The following is an 18605-nucleotide window of genomic DNA, read 5'->3' as shown; positions in this document are numbered from 1 at the left end:
ATTCTTTGCACATTGTACACAATTTTATAAGGATAAATTGTCTATACAACCGCAATATATAAATAGTCTGTATCTGCATTAAATACAACTGTATTATATGTGGTATATTTTTTTTTGAACCCGAGCGATTGAGTCCGATCTAAATCATTTAAGCAAAACCATTCACCAATCAGGTCACTTAGATACCCAAGTCATATAATGTTGAGGATCATCATGTGCAAGTAAGTTTTTCTTGTGTATTATCTGAAATCCTAATCCCTAAATCTTGACTCAGATATACAGGACTGATATCCAACGCAGAATATTTTATGAACTCTTCCAGTTAAGATTTGTTTCCATAAAGTAGCTATCCGCTTTTGTGGTTTCGGTGGTGACGCTGATTGGTCGGTCGAATCGGGAGGCATTCAGAGAAAGGAAACTGCTTCATAGCAATCATAGTGACCAGACCTAGCATGAATTATGCTATTGGCATAATTTAGACACATTGTACACAATTTTATAAGGATAAATTGTCTATACAACCGCAATATATAAATAGTCTGTATCTGCATTAAATACAACTGTATTATATGTGGTATATTTTTTTTTTGAACCCGAGCGATTGAGTCCGATCTAAATCATTTAAGCAAAACCATTCACCAATCAGGTCACTTAGATACCCAAGTCATATAATGTTGAGGATCATCATGTGCAAGTAAGCTTTTCTTGTGTATTATCTGAAATCCTAATCCCTAAATCTTGACTCAGATATACAGGACTGATATCCAACGCAGAATATTTTATGAACTCTTCCAGTTAAGATTTGTTTCCATAAAGTAGCTATCCGCTTTTGTGGTTTCGGTGGTGACGCTGATTGGTCGGTCGAATCGGGAGGCATTCAGAGAAAGGAAACTGCTTCATAGCAATCATAGTGACCAGACCTAGCATGAATTATGCTATTGGCATAATTTAGACCCGTTTAGCATCTAGCATATGTGCTGGCATAATTTTAGCAAATTTAGCATAATTTTGTCCTAAGAAGTAAAATACCTCAAACTGGTCTCACAAAAAAAAAAAAAAAAAAAAAAAAAAAAAAAAAAAAAAAAAAAAAAAAAATAATAATAATAATAAATTGGTCATAATTGAAACTCAACAAAATTGGATACCAGGTCAATTAAAGTTATTTCATCCAAAAATCATTGCTCTTGTCAATATCTATTATAGGCCTACAACATCACATTTGCCAGAAGCAGGAAAGCGCATTTCCGAGCATAAAATAAAAACTTTCCAGTGAAGAATATTCTTGAGGGATTTGTTGATGCTTTATTTTGACTATGATAGTCTATATCCCTGGTTCTTAATTAATTTGTTTGAAGGGCCAAGTTATTTTTAGAGTTGATCTCACAGGCTAAAGATAATCTCCGCCGGGCCAATATTTATACATCTGAGTGAAACTGTTTCCGCTGATAGAACCAGGGTTCTATATATATATTTTCGGCCAATAGAGGTAGTTTCTTCAAATGTTCTCACTTCACCATGGTGGTGCTTAGATGAATGTAGAGTCACCAATGTCCCCACCCCAACTCTACCGCTCAAAGAAAGATGTTTGCCCTTGCATGCTCTGGCCACATTTATGGTGGGCTTATTTTGATGTTATTAGTCATTGCATTACATCACTCGACTATTCACCGCCTATGTCATCATCATTCTCTCTGGATATCCTAGCTAGAACACACCCATCTGTTGACAATATAAATAAAATTACAGTAGAACCTCTATTACTGTATAGGGGACACACGTAAAAACAATGTTTTCTAGCCAAAGATTGTTGGTGTACCGCACCTTGCCCACCTGTGATGTTAAGCAAAATTTAAAGTGAATAATACTGTAGAAACCATTAAATTAATTAACTTTATGCTTTTACATCATCTGTAGGAAAATCCATAGACCATTCCAGTTCCAACTGTCGTACTCTAAAATCTAGATTAATTTTATTACACTACAATACAGTAGTGTATTAAAAATATTGTAAACATCTTTTTTGTGAAAAGGTCCCCAATGGACAGTGATTTAGTTCACTTTTGGGGTGCTCCTGTCTCGTGTTCTTTTGTGGTTGTTCCTTGCTGAATCTGTTCTTGTAAATTTTAATGTTTTAAGACAAACAGATGTAATGAAGTACTTGTAATAATTATAAACAGCTATCCATCATTCATTCATTGAAACTGTACAGTAGGTAAGCACAGCATCATTACTGTGAAACTAACCCATTTAATTACTGTATTTAATTTAGAAACTATAAGACAATTAAAAATAACACAAGCCAATGATTCTTGGGACTGTAACCTTTTATTGTGCTATTCTCAGAGATAATTCCAAGACATTGTACAGTACATCAACTTGATCACATAGAGCTTTCATTAAAGCTATCAAACACCAGAGCTTCACTTTCCATGATTGTCTTTCTACTTCTGTCTCTTCTTCACTCTCTTCTTTATCGATCTCTCCATTTTCCATTTCCCTAAGCAGTACCAAGTGGAATATTCTGAGAATTCACAATTTCGACTCCTTAGTCCAACTGAAAAAAACAGTAAAGTCGTAAGATTATCAATTTGCAAGGAATTCTAGCATTAAACATAGGAATAACTGGGTGGATATTTTAAGTTTGTTTCAACAAGCTGAGTTCTAATTTATTTACAATATACATTACTAATTGGCAAGTGTAATTCAATAATTTAGTTAAAGTTGATGATTGAGAGGGGAAATGCTTCCGAAAAAAGGTAGCATTGATGGTTGTTATTCAAAACAACCTACCTTTTGGAAACCAATATCACTAGCATACGTTCTAAAGCACTGTCTGCATATGTTCAAGCCATACTTTCGGATAAGACCATGCCTATTGCCACATACACGGCTGAAAGGAACAACATACAAATGTTAGGTAATAAGGAGTAACAAGTCATTAATGAAAAGAACTAAACTTTCTATTTTGATTTAAGTGCTTGAATTTGTACTCATGCTGAGTATATGAAATGAATAAAAGATCACATGGTCGATTGTCAATACAGGTTAAAAAACTTAGACCCAACAAAGAAATAAGTAGTTTACACATGCAAAACATTTTTTATGGCATAAATTATGATTTTTTTTTTAAAATTCAATAATTATTTTATTATTACAATATAAAAATGTTTAATCACTACTCAACATTAACAATTACATACATCTCTCATCGGCAATCATAACTAAATTAGGCCTAGGCTAGGCCCATGTTATTGTGATGTTACAGTACAGTACAGATCATGTATTACTAAGAATCAGATGTACAAACAACTGCAATATTTATTTATTATTATATCAGTGATTGGGCATTACAATAAAAATGGTGCCTAACTCTAGGAGGTATGCCTAAACAATATCTAAAAGAACATTAAATATTTCCCCTCAAAAGTAAGCCTGCAACACATTCAGTTAAAAATTGTTTGCCATTCCCTAGACTGCCTAGGCCGACGTTCCGCTAACTATGGTCCACGGCCCAAATTTGGGCCGCGAAACATTTTTGGAGGGCCGCAAAGCCGTCTGGAAATTGGAAAAAAAAAATAACAAAGAGACGTTTCATTATGGAGAATAGTTTTTAATATAGCTGCTTTAGTGTTACAGCGAATGCGTCGCTTGCATACACTGATAAAGTTCCAGATGATGGGTGCTCCCTCGGGAGCTAGACACTATGTTACTATCTAGTATTAACCCTGTAAGATCGAGTAAATCCGGTATAGAGGAATGATGGGATAAGTCATGAACTAAAGATAAAAATACATATAAGACTTGTCCTAGAAAGATCACTACAGTAAACAGCACCACAAATTTCTTGATAACCGAATGCCCATGTAAATACTTTATTTCTAAACATAATACCTGTATAGTAAGGTAGTCTTTCAAAGTTGTGGGGTAAGAGAGGGTGCGTAAAAGTTTTTGGAAGGAGAAAGCTATGACAATGAAATTTTATCACTGAGAGAACAGATAATGATGTCAAAATATTGTATATATTATAAGCCTAGCCTACTAGCTAGGAGGCTTCATGATCATAAGGTCTTGCCAGGATTTGGTTAGTTGGTCCCTGGCGAGGCTGGGCTGCGGCTTGGTGTCTGGAATCGCAAATAGGCCGTAAAGTAAAAAGTTTGCGGAACGCTGGCCTAGGCCTAGCTAGCACAACACGGACCCGGTCCCACCAGCTATCCACACACACACACACACATGGTTGTTGTTCCGTGGCGGTTCACTTCCAATCCAGAATCAGGAAGGCGTTTTTTCTCGTTATTTAACAAAACATATCAACACTTTTCACAATATTAATGAACTAAAATAAATCATATCACTCCTTAGCATAAAACAAATTGATTTACCACGTCCTAGAGCCTGGGCCGTACTTTCTTGGGTGAGAATGCCAAATATTACTGAAACCCATGATGGCGAATATTATGCGAAAGACCGATACACCTCATTCTTAAAATGTAGGTCTGCTTAACTACCCACAATGCAATAATCTAAACGTTATATGCAATATATTAATACATTTTATTATCTTATTAATTAAAAGGAAAACATACATATTTAAAAATAGATGTAAATTATTTGATTTACTGTAATATTTTCAATCATCTTTATAAGTTATGTTATAACGTGTGCGTTAATAAAAACATCCTAGGATTAAGGTATAAAATTACTCTGGTTCCCGGATACTTTGCGGTAAAAAAAACCAAAAAAAAAACAAACTAACAGCCCTGACAGCGGCGGGCTCTCTCAGCATGTTTTACTTACAGTAGGTCTATATAAATGAATGTATTGTAGTTGTCATATAATCCCTTTAGTTTACGGTAGGCATAAATTTATTTCGTTTGATATCTTGTATTTTTCTTCCGTTTATATTGTAAATTCAGATAATTGTCAACATTTCATGCCTTCTGAGATTTTAAATAATATACAGTTAGGCGCCTACTCAATGGAAAAGTAGCCAAGAAGACCATCCACCACAGCGGAGGTGCCATGAGGGTTTGCCGACGGGGGAGCCCAATGTCCCCGACCGGAAAGGGAGGGGGAGGGGCGGCGGCGTGGTCGGGTGTTGCTCAAAATATCTCAGAAGTGGTCCAGCAGGGAAAGATTTGATTCAAAGGCTTTATAATATTTAATCGATTTTTTAGTACTTGGGCCCGTGTAAAAAGAAATTACATTTAAATTTCCCTTCCCTGATGAGTAGTGTTTTCATCGACGGGTAGCTCTCCTTCGCTCATCCCCGTCACTGTCGCCTCCCCTGCACGACACAGTACAAAGTGGCGTGTTAAGTTGCTGGTCCCACAAAACGTGTTTTAAATAGGCAATAAACACGTGTTTTTGTGCGCGAGACAAGCGCGTATTGCCGGCTCTGTTTTGATTGGTCAGTCTGATTGACAATCCGGAAAGAAGGTGCATAGTGGCATCCAATGATTTTGGAAAGTGAGGGGGCACTACCCTAGGTCAAATAATAGGCCTAAGGTGATTTTTAGCTACTTGAGCATGACTTTCTTTCTCTCTGGACACTTTCGAAGGTGAAGGTGTGCGTGTTGATGACCAATTAATGCTTAAATGAAAGTACTGTATAACGTAAATCAGTTTGCCATTTACGATGTACTGATACATCCATTAATCTATTACTGTATTTGTCGAATTTTGCAGCCCCTCTGCTAGCAGTTCGCCACATCTGGTTCATTCTATATTATAGTTCTCAGAAGTGTGCTAAACTAATGCCTCATATCTACACCAATGCAGTGTCTGAATAATATTATAGAACGTTTTCTAAATTGATTCATTGCACTAAAATTCGTATTCATATTCTACTACAGTACTGTACTGGATTACTACTACTACGAGCAGTAGCGTAGGCCTATCTAGGAATCCTGAAATGGGGTAGGGTGACAGTGTACCACCAGGGCCCAAGCATACCAGGGCCTATAGAAAATTTTAGGTAGCATTCTGTTTTTAAAAATACAGTAATACTGTAATTACTATCATGTGGGCCTGCCCCCCCCCCAAATAATGTTGAGCTTTGGCGCAATCTTTTTCGTGCTTCATGCTCATAACTGGAGTCCACACCAACCCTAGCCTGTTAGTTTCCCTTCACGGCAAACCTAATCCTCGAGGTCAGCTTTTCAAATCTCGTGAATTTCACTGTTCACCTCGCATAATTTTTTTTTTTTTAGGGACAATGCTTCTTGGACAATAATCTTTTATTGTATTATTCTCAGAGACAATTCTAAAATATTGTACTGTATTATTTACTAAATAAATGGGTACCAGGGACGATTTTCTGGTATTGAATGCTGCAGGATAAATTAGGTACTGTACTGTATATCATGTAGTGAAACTGATTCTGGGTTTCCCAATTCAAGCTTGGCTTCCATACAACCACTGCATGCTAATCAACACCGACAACTTTTGGCGATGCCGATTGGTTTTGGTTAGTGGGATCAGGGAGCCTTCCGATTGCATTGGGGAATGTCATGCAGTACACTGCAATGAAACCCAGGCTTGACGGATCCAATGACCAAACTTACTGCTAGTACTGTACTATATAACACTACAAAAAAGGCTATTGAAACTCCCCGCATGGAGACTGAAAACATTCGATTTAGAAAATTTTTTAATTCTTAACCACTACAAAAAATAATGTGAAACATCAATTTTGATATGTGTGAAAACTGTTTATTTCAAAGTGGGTTACTTTCCTTCTAATTTTAATAACAAAATACTAAATCATTTTTTCATTATCCTGAGCCATTCATTCAATTAATGCATAAATGCAAGAGAAAGTGTAATTCAATATCTAAAACAAATTAAGACCGCATATACAAATGCTGCAACCCTTTGTAAAACTTGAGAAAACAAGATAAAAACAGATAAACCAAAATTCTCACATTAATTACACAAAAACAGTTAAAAACTAGTTTACAAAATTCATCACATTATTATAGTTCTAGTCTATGTTTAAACACTTAATAATACATTAAAGATATTAAGCCCAAGTATGAAAAAAATCTCAGTAGAGGGATTTAGTGATATATACTTCAAACAAACTTTGAGGAGTTGGATAAAATTTCAAATGGGGAGGGAAAGAATTACTGTATATAACAAACATCATAGGGTAATAATTTGGGGTAGAAAAAAATTTAACAGGGCATTACACTTTTCAGCTAGTATTTACAAATGAACATTTATCTGAGAACATGATCAAGTGAACGATATTCCAACTAATTTTCTTACAATATCATGTCCAGTAGTTAACCTCAATCGCCATCATGATCAGAAATTTTTATAAAAAAAACACCAACACCGCCACACTGGCAAATTTATGAGGAACCGCCCTGGTTGTAGTTATTGTAGTTGCCGTAATATTGGGCATACTGCTGTGCATATTGAGGATTCTGTTGATAATATTGTTGATATTGCTGGTACTGTTGGGCGTACTGCTGATATTGTTGGGCATAGTTTGACTGGTTGTACGAGTCGTAGCTGCCGCTACCACCACTGCTGCTGCTTCCACCATAACCGCTGCTTCCGCCCTGGTTGTAGCTTCCGCTGTTGTAACCGCCTCCACTACTTCCCGATCCATAGCTTGAGCTGCCATAGCTGGACTGTAATACCGAAGGGACATCAATGGACATTTATTAAAAGATATTCAAGTTATCATTCATTATTCAGTTCGGCTGTCCTATGGCAAAACAGTGCAACTCTTAATTTAAGTTATGTTGTTTTGACTTGGTACAGAAGTTTAAAAGGCTCTCCACACACTAATTAGGTAGTTTTCGCCGCACAACGTTCAGCTTGACGTTAACGGATGACATGTTAATTTCAGGATTTTACGTGCTTGACATACATTAGTTACGGGTTTGTGCATGCGTATTTCAATTGGTTTACAAAAGGGGCCGGAGCCCTCACAGTGCATGTTGGGTACTAAATTAGGTACTGTACTGCACGTGTATGGCTGTTATAACATTAACATGTCCATATTACACAAATCTTGTGGTCTATTTTATAAAAACTGTAACTGCCACTTATTCAGTATTCCAGTAAGACAAATTTGATTCATTCACTTTGAACAAGATAACAAGGAAATGGTGAAGGTAGACTGTGAACAGGAACTATTAGAGAAAATATAGCAACTGCTTTTTAAATACCTGATGCTGATTATAACGTTGGCTTCCAGAGTCTCGCTTATTGTAGCCACCACTTCCACCATAACTTGACTGATTGCGATTGCCACCGTAACTACTTCCACGGCCTGAGCTGCCACCACCACCACTACCTCCACGGTAGCCACCACCACTTCCTCCGCTACTACCTCGGTTGCCATGAGGTCCACGGTAGCCTCCACCGCCGCCACCGTATCCTCCACTTCCACCACCACCATACCCTCCACCGCCACCGTATCCTCCACCACCGTATCCACCACCTCCGCCGTACCCTCCTCTATTTCCATATCCGCCTCTCATTCCTGCAAGAAAAGGAAAAAAAAACTCAAATTAATTAAAATACTGAAATTTGAAAGTGGGTACACACGGCACACTTACCAAGATGGAGTGCTCAGAATGCTAACATTTTAGCACGATTGGCAGGATTATCAATAATAATAATAATGATGAGACTTTTCAATCTTAATTAGGATATCACTGGTACACAGACATTCAAATAACATACCTCCTCGTCTATCTCTGTTGTCTCTATATCCTCCTCCCCCTCCTCCTCCACCTTGTCGGTATCCACCACCACGACCACCACCCCCATAACCTCCTCTACGATCATCTCTGTACCCACCACGCTGACCTCCCCCTCCATAACGGTTGTAGCCACCTTGGTTTCTGTTGTGTCCGCGATCACGATCACCGCCTCGGAATCGCTTCTCTGGTGGTGGCAGAGCAGCACGCCCTTCCTTGTTATACTTCTCAACAAGCTTTTGAGCTTCCTCTTTTTCTAACTCAACAAATGTTACCTCTTCGAAACCGGACTTTTCCTCGGTAGGCAACACAAAATTTGCTGATCAGAAAGAACAAAAACAATAGCCAGAATGTTAGACAATCACTGAAGTGGTTCCACACGAGCGGGAACACCACATCCGCTCAACCTTTCACCACCCAAAGGCGATCTCATCAGTTTATCCCAACCCTTGATGTTACCCCCTTTCCCAGTTAGTCCAATAAGAGTCGGTCACTTCCTACCTTTCATTTCATTCACAGCGCTTTCTGGAATTTCCTTTCCTTCTTCTTTTGTTCGCTTTTCAGTTCTCTCTTTAAGTATCTCTTCAGTAGGGACAATTACGATAGCTTTGCGGGTGAACCCCTCAAAAGGGCGCATTTTTCTTCTTTGAGCTGAAGCATACACATTGGTCTGACAAGAGCATAATTGGGAGAGAATGATCATCAATATTATTAAGTTTTTTTTTTCTTTAGGTGTCCACTACTTTTTCTGTAATGACAACATTCAGCAGATTTATTACTTTCCAGAACACCTAACTTTCTTCAATACTTACCAGAAACCTGTGGAAATTAAAATGTTTCGTCTACAGTTAGGATTCTAATTTCGTTTAAACTATCACAAAAAAAATCTGATAAATCATGCTAATGCTCTGGCTGAGAGAAGAAACTCTTAATGATAATTAAATCTCAATCACAATCCTAAAACAAACAAGGTGCACTATCAATGACATCGAAAATGAAATAACAAATAAATAAAAACAAATAATATGTGGCATAAATGCAGAAGCCATAAAACGATACAATATTTGAGGTGAAATTGTTCCCTCTAAGTTACATATAATCTTGCAATCTCCAAGCTCCTTCAAGAACCAGTAGATTAGATGCTGGTTCTAATATAAATTTTCGCGAAATCCTTATGTCTTGTAGAGCTTCTGTTATTAAAAGTCTTGGTTACTCCATTCTTGTTTTCTGCTATCATCAATTCAATATATCTTCGTTAGGTTTTTTAAAGTTAGGATTGAGTTTCATTGGCGAATTCCATCAGGTTGCCTCTTATATCTCAACATATATCCATTAAGTTTTTTTTTGTTAAAAAGTTTTGTCCGTTATTCTCTTCAAGCTCGCTCTAAAATTCAACATATCCTTTAGGGTTTTTTTTGTTAGAAAAGAGTTTCGTTTGTGATATTCCTCAAGTTGGCTCTTAAGGAGACTGATCAGTCTACATCCTGTCATAATAAGCAGTGGATTCGAAGTGACAAATTGGCAAGTATTTTCTTGTTACAAGCAATTAAGATCTCAGATTTCTCACCAGATGCAATACTTTGTGTCCTATTCCTAAGCTTATTTCTTCTAGTAAAACAATAAAAGACATACTTACCCCATCGAACTTGAAAGGCCTTTTTATAATTCTACTTAACACTACTTACCTACAATTCACTTACCTTTGTATGTACTTACCACAAAGACATCATCCTCATTAAAACATATACATATGAAAAATCCTCACCTACCTTAATACACAGTAAAATATCATACATATATTTTCATTATATTGCCATTGTCCACTGTATCATTTATTGAATACATTTCTCTGCTATCCCATTTCCATAGTTGCTTATCCTTTATCATATTTTGCTTATCCTTTATCATATTAAATAGTTGCTTGGCATTCTCCATATAATATTGCTGCATTTTCTTTTTGTAATAAATCCATCATTTTCAGTTTCTTTAACAGTAGTATAGACGTCGCGTTTTTTTTCTTTTTCTGGACATCTCAGCAAAGTTGATAATCATTTTGCAAGATTTTTTCTGGTATATTACATATTTTCAGATATATATTGCAAGATTTCACCGCTAATATGTATTCTGTATGTTTTTAATAAACCTGGAATAAAGATGTGGTTAGAAATCGGGGAAATTCATCCCTTTGTTTACCTGATCCAGGATGTAGTTACGCCGCTTGCGTGGAGCAATTTCAAACCACCTGTTTAAGCACTTGGTGGCTGTCTGAATCAGTACATCCCATCGACCGGTGTAGTTCTTCTTTCGTGGCAATCCCATCACCTTGGATGAAAAGCATTTTGTAAAGTTATCAATGTGCATAAAATAAATAAAATGTGCATAATATTAGTTGGGTGATTAAGATGGATGCCTTTCAATTACAGGGTCCACATCCTGAGGACACAAGGATTTCTTCTAATGCTTTAATCAAATCCACACTCCTCAATTAGTCTTGTCTATAGAGCATCGTTCCATCTTGTAATTGATGAGTTATGTACTTTCTGTCAGATAAAAAAACTGCTGATTAAGAAAGCAAATAAAGCCTCTCCTTCAGCTATCTCTAAGGCAAATAAGATACAACTTTTGCTAAACTTAAACAATGTTGTTGCTGCTGCTGATGATATTATTATTGAATTTGTACATGTTAATAGTGTGAAAGCAATTGTAAAAAAACCGAAGTTATGGGTCTACCTTCATTTTTTCCATTATAAGGTTAGTTCCAAGAACATAGTACTTTTTCTCTGGGTGTTCTTTACAATAATTCAAAGCCCAGTATGTTTTACCAGCTGCTGGAAGTCCACACATCATCATAATCTATAAATATGTAAAAACAAAGTTTCTGAATTAAAAAAAAAGCTTAAATTCTTTGCTTAAAATGTAAAATACAAGCATTTCATTGGAGAATTGCATAAATAAAAAAAATTAAAAAAAGCATCTTTGAAATGTTTAATGAAACTATTATCTTCAGAAAGTTTGGTAAAGGGTTAACATCACATCCATTCAGTTGCAGAACTGGAGTGTACTTTCATCATAAGATGTATGCACATAATAGTTAACTATTTTTTATTGTAATATCAATCTAACACAATATATGTGAAATAAAGTTTGGGTTAAGCATATAAACTGTACTTCAATTTCCTACGTTAACATAAATTATTACTATCTTGCTAATTTAAGATGCATTAATAAAACATCTTGCAAATTTAAAGATGCATAAATAAAACAATTTCACTATACTTAATAATTTAATACTACTTGTACTTCAATATACCAGTGTTCTCTCAATTGAAACATTTTTACTGTTAAACTTGAGATAAAAATTTAGCCAAGTACGCAGTGTGAGGCATTATCCCTTTTGAGTGATGTTTAATGACTTGAAAAAACAACACATATATTCATATCCTAGGTATAGACTGGAATGATGTTCATTTATTGAAAGAAAGAAAGCCAACCTAGACTACATAGGCCTAATCAGTGGTTTTATTATTTTACAATCTTAAACTTTTTACTGGTTGGTCAATTATTTTTACCGGTAAAATTGGCACCTAAAACGGCTTAGGGAGAACCTAAATACTGTTGGCAATTAAGGATTAAGACATGTCAAAGACACTGACTCATTACCTCGCAATCTTTCCTTGTAGCAGGTGGAAGGGGTCCTCGCACTCGGTCTTCTAGATCTAACTGACCAATGAAAGTGCTACCTTCAGGTGGTGTGAAGAATGGTTCCTCCTGCAAATAACAAAAAGTTACTTTAGGTGGATTCTGAATTATTTCATATAGAAGTAGTATCTACTTTGATGTTCCCAATCCAACAAAATACGCAGTTAGGCTTGTCTACAGTAGTCAAGATTTAAATATAGGATTGCATGACTAAAGAACCTTATCTTGCAGAACATGGATTGTTTTGGCATATTAACTATATTATTATATTTGCTTTCTATCCTCAGAAAGTTTGGTAAAGGGTTAACATCTCAGTAATTCAGTTGCAGAACTGGAGTGTACTTTCATCACTGGATATTTATATAGTTTTTATATTTTTTTAGGCCTGAAATTTTGGGGCAATTACACTGTATACGCACTTTAAATTTATCATGTTTATAACATAGAAAACTATATAATCATTATTATTTACCTTCTGGCCATAGTTGATTTCTGCAGCTGTGTTCTTTACCAAGATACTGGGGAACAGGGCCTGCTCACCAAGGTCATCTTCAATAGTGAAGGCTACCCCAAGGTCGGTTCCATTTTTGGTGTATGAAATAGTTGGCTTCTCGCCAGTAAAATCCTTCAAAACAATAAAAATACAGCTTTGTACAGATCACACTGTAAATATTTATGGTCTCTTTAGAAGTTCTATGATTAATAAATTATAACAAGATTTTAAAAAGTTCCTATTGATAACCACCAAGAAGTAAACATATTTAGTTTAGAAATATTTGTTTTCTATATCATGCCATTATTCACTTCTTAATTATGAATTGGTTTTTTTTTATTGCTTAAAACATACCAGGCAAGTACCAATCACATCTCCTTCTCCGAACGTCTCACCATAATTTGTGAACTTGCACTTTGTGGAGATTTTTGCTGTACCACCATATCCATAGGAGAATGCCTCCTCGCCTTCAAATAACAATAATATAATAATTAATCATCAATATATTTCAATTTTGTGTACATTACTCTGAAATTCATATAACATCACTTCAAATCTTTAAATCTCTCAGGTTGGTAACTATGCATTATTCAATATTGAATATCCTCAGAAAGTTTGGTAAAGGGTTAACAACACATTCATTCAGTTGCAGAACTGGAGTGTACTTTCATCACTGGATTACAATACATATGGTAGACTGGTTTAGTATAAACCAGATATGGTTAGCATAAACCAGATATGCCTAGCTTAAACCTGATAGGACTACCTATAACCAAGCTCGTTTAGCATATGCCATCCCGGCCTGAGATGTCTTGAACCATGCCAGCCAACATACACTAAACTGGTCTAGCGTACACCAGACTAGCCTAGTATACCAAACTGCCTTCTTTGCAAACAATATCAGACTGGCCTACAACACGACATGATAATAAGCATCTTACACTTCTGTAAAATAAGGGACTAATCAAGTTTAAAAACTTACCTAGTTGAAGGGATGTGTTGTCTATCGACCATCCAATTCGAGCTACATTCCTGCTCGTCTCTTCAGGTGGCAAATGTTTTACATCCAAATGCTCTGTCAACTGAAAGGCAAATTTTAACATGAAGATTAGGAATATCATAGCTAAAAGTAACCTGCTGGTAAGACAGCAATTTAATGACAACAGGTGTGTCATTAAATACAATATGTAATGTTCTAACTACACCAAATTAAATCAGTTTGCATACCTTGACTTCAAAAAAGACTTTGCCCTTTGTTACACCATGAGTTGCTTTGGCACCTGCCCATAGGTAGGCAAAACCTTCATTTGTCAATGGGAAAAAGGAGTAACCATCCTTTGCTATCTTTAAATTTAAATCTGATATATCTGAAACAAAAATGTGTTTTTCATACATAAGTATCATCTTTACAGCTATGGGTTAATTATTGAATTAACTAATTAAGTTTTTGCAAAATATATTTATACCTTCATGTATAATAACGCTAATAAAAACATGTAATGAAAATTCAATTAAAATATTAAAGGATCCAACTTGAAATTAACTTTCAATTGCATTATTATGATATACTGATTATCAATAATTTAAGGCCAGTTCCCTGTCAACTTAAGAAGTCAGTATTTATTTCTTACGATAAGCTTGCCGTCAGAATCACAACAAATGTAACAAACGTTAAAATACTTTCACATTGACAGGAAACCTGTTCTACAGATCTTCTACTACAAAAATACTTTGAAAATTTTTGATACAAAAAATGTACAAAATCATTTTCTCATTCCAAATCTGTGCCTTCATTTTAATTACAAAAACTAAACTATTATTTCTGTGGCGTCTGGTGGCGACAATTTACTGACATTATTACGTTTGCAATCGAGTTACTTACATTTGCTTGTTACACATTCAGTTTCTGGGATGCCATCATCTTCCTCTTCTGGTGGTGGTGGAGGTGGTGTTCTTGATCGAGACCTACCAATCGAAGTCAAGCCGCAAATTTTTTTAAAATATTAATTATTTAATAATTATTACAGAGTTAATTACAAAACAAATAAAATATAACAAACCACAATGGGATAATTGAATGTGTTAAATTAGGAATGAGAAATTTAAATGCCCCCCAACAAGTTTGGTTAAGTGCAAAAATCAGTCATTTGTTTTCATTCATAACTGGACTGTACACATATAATATGCTATATACCAGAAAACTTTCATGGGTTTTTTTACCTTCTTCTTCGGTCGGATCTGTCTCGTCGACCTCCTCGATGGATATCCTCACCATCTCGCTCTCTCTTTATGCCTTTTGATTCTTCTTTGTTCTCGCCTGAAACAGATAAAAATCACAGTGAGCAAACATATCAATTTGCCTATCTCTAAGGTTCAAAACACTTATGTTTTTATGATCTTTTTAAATAAGCAATAATTTAATATTTTAATTGAAATTGTGAAGTGTACTTTAGATTTTAATACAGAGACTAAAAAATCTAAAACTGAGCAACAGAATATACCTTCTGCAGGTTTTTCACCATCAGCAGATACTGGCTCCTTCATTTCCACATCATCACCTTCTTTCTTTTCTTCTACTTTTGTGGTTGTATCATCGCCCTCTTCTTTAACTTCAGTATCTTCTTTAACTTCAGTATCATCTTTAACTTCAGCATCATCTTTAACTTCAGCATCATCTGCCGTGGCTTCTTCCTCTTTTACTTCTGAAGCTTGCTCTTCCATTGGTTCTGGTTCCTGTTCAACAGCATCATCTCCATTCTTTACAAAAACAGTTGTTTTGTCACATGTGGTATGAATAAAATCATTCTTAATAAACTAAAATCATTTCATTCAATAAATAGACTGGACAATTCATTATACTTTTGTCACAGTAAAAAAAACAAAAAAACTAGGCCTCTAACAATAAGTTCATTGAAAATTAAAAAAAAATCTCCTAGACCTAGGTAGGCCTACCTCTGCAGCAGCAGCTTCTTCTTCTTCTGGTAGTGGCTCTTCTTCGCCGACTTCTTCATCTTCCTCCTGATCAACCTCGGCTTCCAAAGGAGGCTCATCTTCAGTAGCTTCCTCGGCAATTTCAGGTTCACCTCCATCGGGTTCGTTTTCTTGACTCTCTTCGCTAAGCGAGTCGTTCAAGCGCTGGACAAGGACAGCTTTGACTCCCTTGCTATCCAGACCACGCGACTGCAATTCAGCACGAAGCTCTGCGACTTTCATCTTAGCTGGTTCAATATCACTCATCTTGTTAAGAAGTTGATTTTGATTCCACCTTAACCTACAAGTATTATAGAATATATAAGTGTTGATTTAAAATATCAACAACAAATTGGAAAGCACAAAAATGAATCTTATTCAGACGTGTTTCCGTCCCGCACTCACCAAACCAAAAACAAAAATGGAGGAGAATTATAGCGTGGGTAAGCTTCATGATAGTGCTTCTTTCCTATTGGTCCATGAAGTGGCTTTCGGAAAATTAATAGAAAATTGACCAATAGAAATCATTGCTACAAATGGCGCTTGCTGATATTTAACCCTTGAGTTAGTAATTTCAGTGAAAAGTGTGTGCAACACTATTTTCGCAAAAATGAAACGAACTGTTATGGGCTCTGAGAGTGATTTTTATTAAAGATGCCCGAATATATCTCCACAACCTTGGCAACAACATTAAAAAAAATTTAAAAAAAAAAACAAATCAAGGCGATGGCAGCTCAAGCAGATGAGAAAGAGAGTGCTGGTATGTTAGCTAAGCATAAAAAAGTATTTGGAAATCTATATTATTATCACAGAAAATGTTTAGGCATAAAGCAATGTAGGACTAGGCCTAGGCCTACCTATTATTGTTATTTTGATCATCAATCAAGTGCTGACTCGATCGATGAGTTCTCCTTCTTCCTCCTAGTCCTAGCTAGGTCTAGGCTAGCTAGGTTAGGCCCTAGCTAGCTAGGGCCGGTAGGCTAGGCTAGTCTGGTAGGCCTAACCTAGTAAGGCCTACACGATTGTTGTTGACGGAGGATGAGGCGCTAGGGAATGGGTAGCTAGCCTTGCTTGGGCTTGGACATGTTTTTTGGCATCCTATTTTCTATCTCCATATTAAGGTACAAGGATATCAATAAATTCTAAAAAGTAAAGTGTAAAACTTTGTTTACGCAGACCGAAAAGCTGGTCTACGTAAGTAATAATAATAAGGGCCTCATGTTGTAAAATCTTCGTACATTCAAAGTTTTCATACATATTAATTTCATGTTTAAATTCAAAAAAATGATGAATAAAACAAAATTAAATTTAAATTACAATTGTAAAGCTTTATTACACAGACAATATTCATAAGTTCAAAGTTTTCTTGCATGTGATTTAAGCGTAGGCCTATTTAAATTGGCATTTATTTTTATATAAGGGCACATAGAAAAAAATTATTTCATATTTCATATCACTTTTTTTTTAAAGTGATGAGAGTGGTTAATTTTTTTTTTTAATTTTTTTTTTAAAGTAACAATAGAATACTGTATTTTTTTTTTTTAATTATTATTATTGATGAGGGAAGGACTGTTTTTATTTGGCAGGAATATTATAAATATTGTATAAAAACTGGTTTAATTTTATTGTTTTGTAAAGAAAATGTATTTTCAGTCACGAAATTGCATTGTTTTTTTAAGCTGTTGAAATAAATGACGCGACAAAAAAATTTTTTTGGTTATTCCCGGATCATATTTCTCAAATTTTTGACGCAGGTGGGAGTAATAATCTAACAATTTTTTCTATGTGCCCTAGCCGTTGCCATTTTGGTACTTCTTATTTTTGTTCACTGCCATGTTGGTTATTGCTGTTTTGATTTATTATCTTTCTGACTCAAAATCAAATGTACACTGCCTCTAGACTGTAAAGTAAGGCCTGTGCGGAAAATATACCCTCCACATGAAAAATTAGGCCTGAAAATACATTCGCACATTTTAGAAAATGAGGGCTGATTTCCGCAGATTTTGCCAAAAATCAGGCTTTGACCTATTATCTTAATAATATACAAACAATGTATTATGCAGTAGTCATGATTGTGCGCGCCTATTTTCCTAGCAATTTTTCACGCAAATTTTAGCTAGTTTTTGAGGTATCATCCGCGCAATTAAAATACTTTAAAGTATGAAGAAAATGTACACTTCCTGTTTTATTAGTGTGTATAGGGTGGACTTACAGGGTTGGTGTGGGATTATTTTAATTTTTTTATGTGTATGGTTTAGGTCTATATAAATTATATAGTTAATTCTGATGTCTTTCTTTTAAAAATATAGAGTCATTATTGGCTGAAATCCAGAAGAAAATTAGCGATGCTTTTGACATTTTTGATCATGAAAGTAACAAAACTGTAGATGTTCGTGAAGTTGGGACGATTATCCGTTCTCTTGGATGTTGTCCAAGTGAAGGTGAACTGCATGATCTTCTAGCAGATATGGAGGAAGAGGAACCAACAGGTTACATTCGTTACGACAAGTTCTTGCCAATAATGACTGGAATTCTCATGGAAAGAAAGTAAGTGGTAGATGTGAACGTTTCAGAGGGCAGGGGAAGGTTGACTGGCTCTGATGTGTCTACCAATGTGTTTTGCTTAGTTTTCCAAGCACTAAATACTGTATTAACATTTCCAACAAGTTGTATAGAGCCTGTCAGTGGCATTTCAAGACTCCTATATATGCTTTGAATATGGG

At 35.6% G+C, this 18605-nt stretch overlaps 2 protein-coding genes and 1 non-coding gene across 3 annotated transcripts; 1 reads left to right on the top strand and 2 right to left on the bottom strand.

Moving 5' to 3' along the window:
• Positions 1 to 6685: 6685 nt before the first annotated feature.
• Positions 6686 to 16308, bottom strand: LOC117123891 (heterogeneous nuclear ribonucleoprotein U-like protein 1). The gene is made up of 15 exons (XM_033269950.1): positions 15865 to 16308; positions 15414 to 15669; positions 15133 to 15229; positions 14795 to 14877; positions 14140 to 14279; positions 13895 to 13994; positions 13267 to 13379; positions 12892 to 13044; positions 12381 to 12488; positions 11451 to 11573; positions 10914 to 11042; positions 9222 to 9390; positions 8704 to 9039; positions 8184 to 8500; positions 6686 to 7640 (listed from the first exon to the last, which is right to left on the bottom strand). The coding sequence occupies exons 1-15, from the start codon at positions 16147 to 16149 to the stop codon at positions 7356 to 7358; spliced, it is 2694 nt and encodes an 897-aa protein (XP_033125841.1). The 5' UTR covers positions 16150 to 16308; the 3' UTR covers positions 6686 to 7355.
• LOC117123985 lies at positions 11721 to 11796 on the bottom strand. The gene has a single exon (XR_004447911.1). It is a non-coding gene; the product is annotated as a small nucleolar RNA snR61/Z1/Z11 (small nucleolar RNA).
• A 181-nt stretch (positions 16309 to 16489) lies between the features above and the next one.
• Positions 16490 to 18429, top strand: LOC117123892 (dynein regulatory complex protein 8-like; the record flags this gene model as incomplete). Its single annotated transcript, XM_033269951.1, is given in 2 exon segments — positions 16490 to 16642; positions 18192 to 18429. Coding segments are annotated over 2 exon segments (272 nt in total), but the record flags the coding sequence as incomplete, so codon positions are not given.
• Positions 18430 to 18605: the final 176 nt, after the last annotated feature.

The sequence above is a fragment of the Anneissia japonica genome, unplaced genomic scaffold, assembly GCF_011630105.1.
Source record: "Anneissia japonica isolate Jap-2015-1 unplaced genomic scaffold, ASM1163010v1 scaffold287736_len1891122_cov214, whole genome shotgun sequence".
Classification (NCBI taxonomy): Eukaryota; Metazoa; Echinodermata; class Crinoidea; order Comatulida; family Comatulidae; genus Anneissia; species Anneissia japonica.
The sequence above is the reverse complement of the archived record's forward strand: the minus strand, read 5'-3'. Positions and strand labels throughout refer to the sequence as shown.

Excerpts from the sequence above, each read along its gene's own strand:
- LOC117123891 (XM_033269950.1), bottom strand. The coding sequence starts at position 16,149 with ATGAGTGATATTGAACCAGCTAAGATGAAAGTCGCAGAGCTTCGTGCT. Across the intron at positions 15,230-15,413 it reads TGGTGAAAAACCTGCAGAAG|GCGAGAACAAAGAAGAATCA; the intron begins GTATATTCTGTT and ends TATCTGTTTCAG. Across the intron at positions 9,040-9,221 it reads CGCTGTGAATGAAATGAAAG|CAAATTTTGTGTTGCCTACC; the intron begins GTAGGAAGTGAC and ends CTTTCTGATCAG.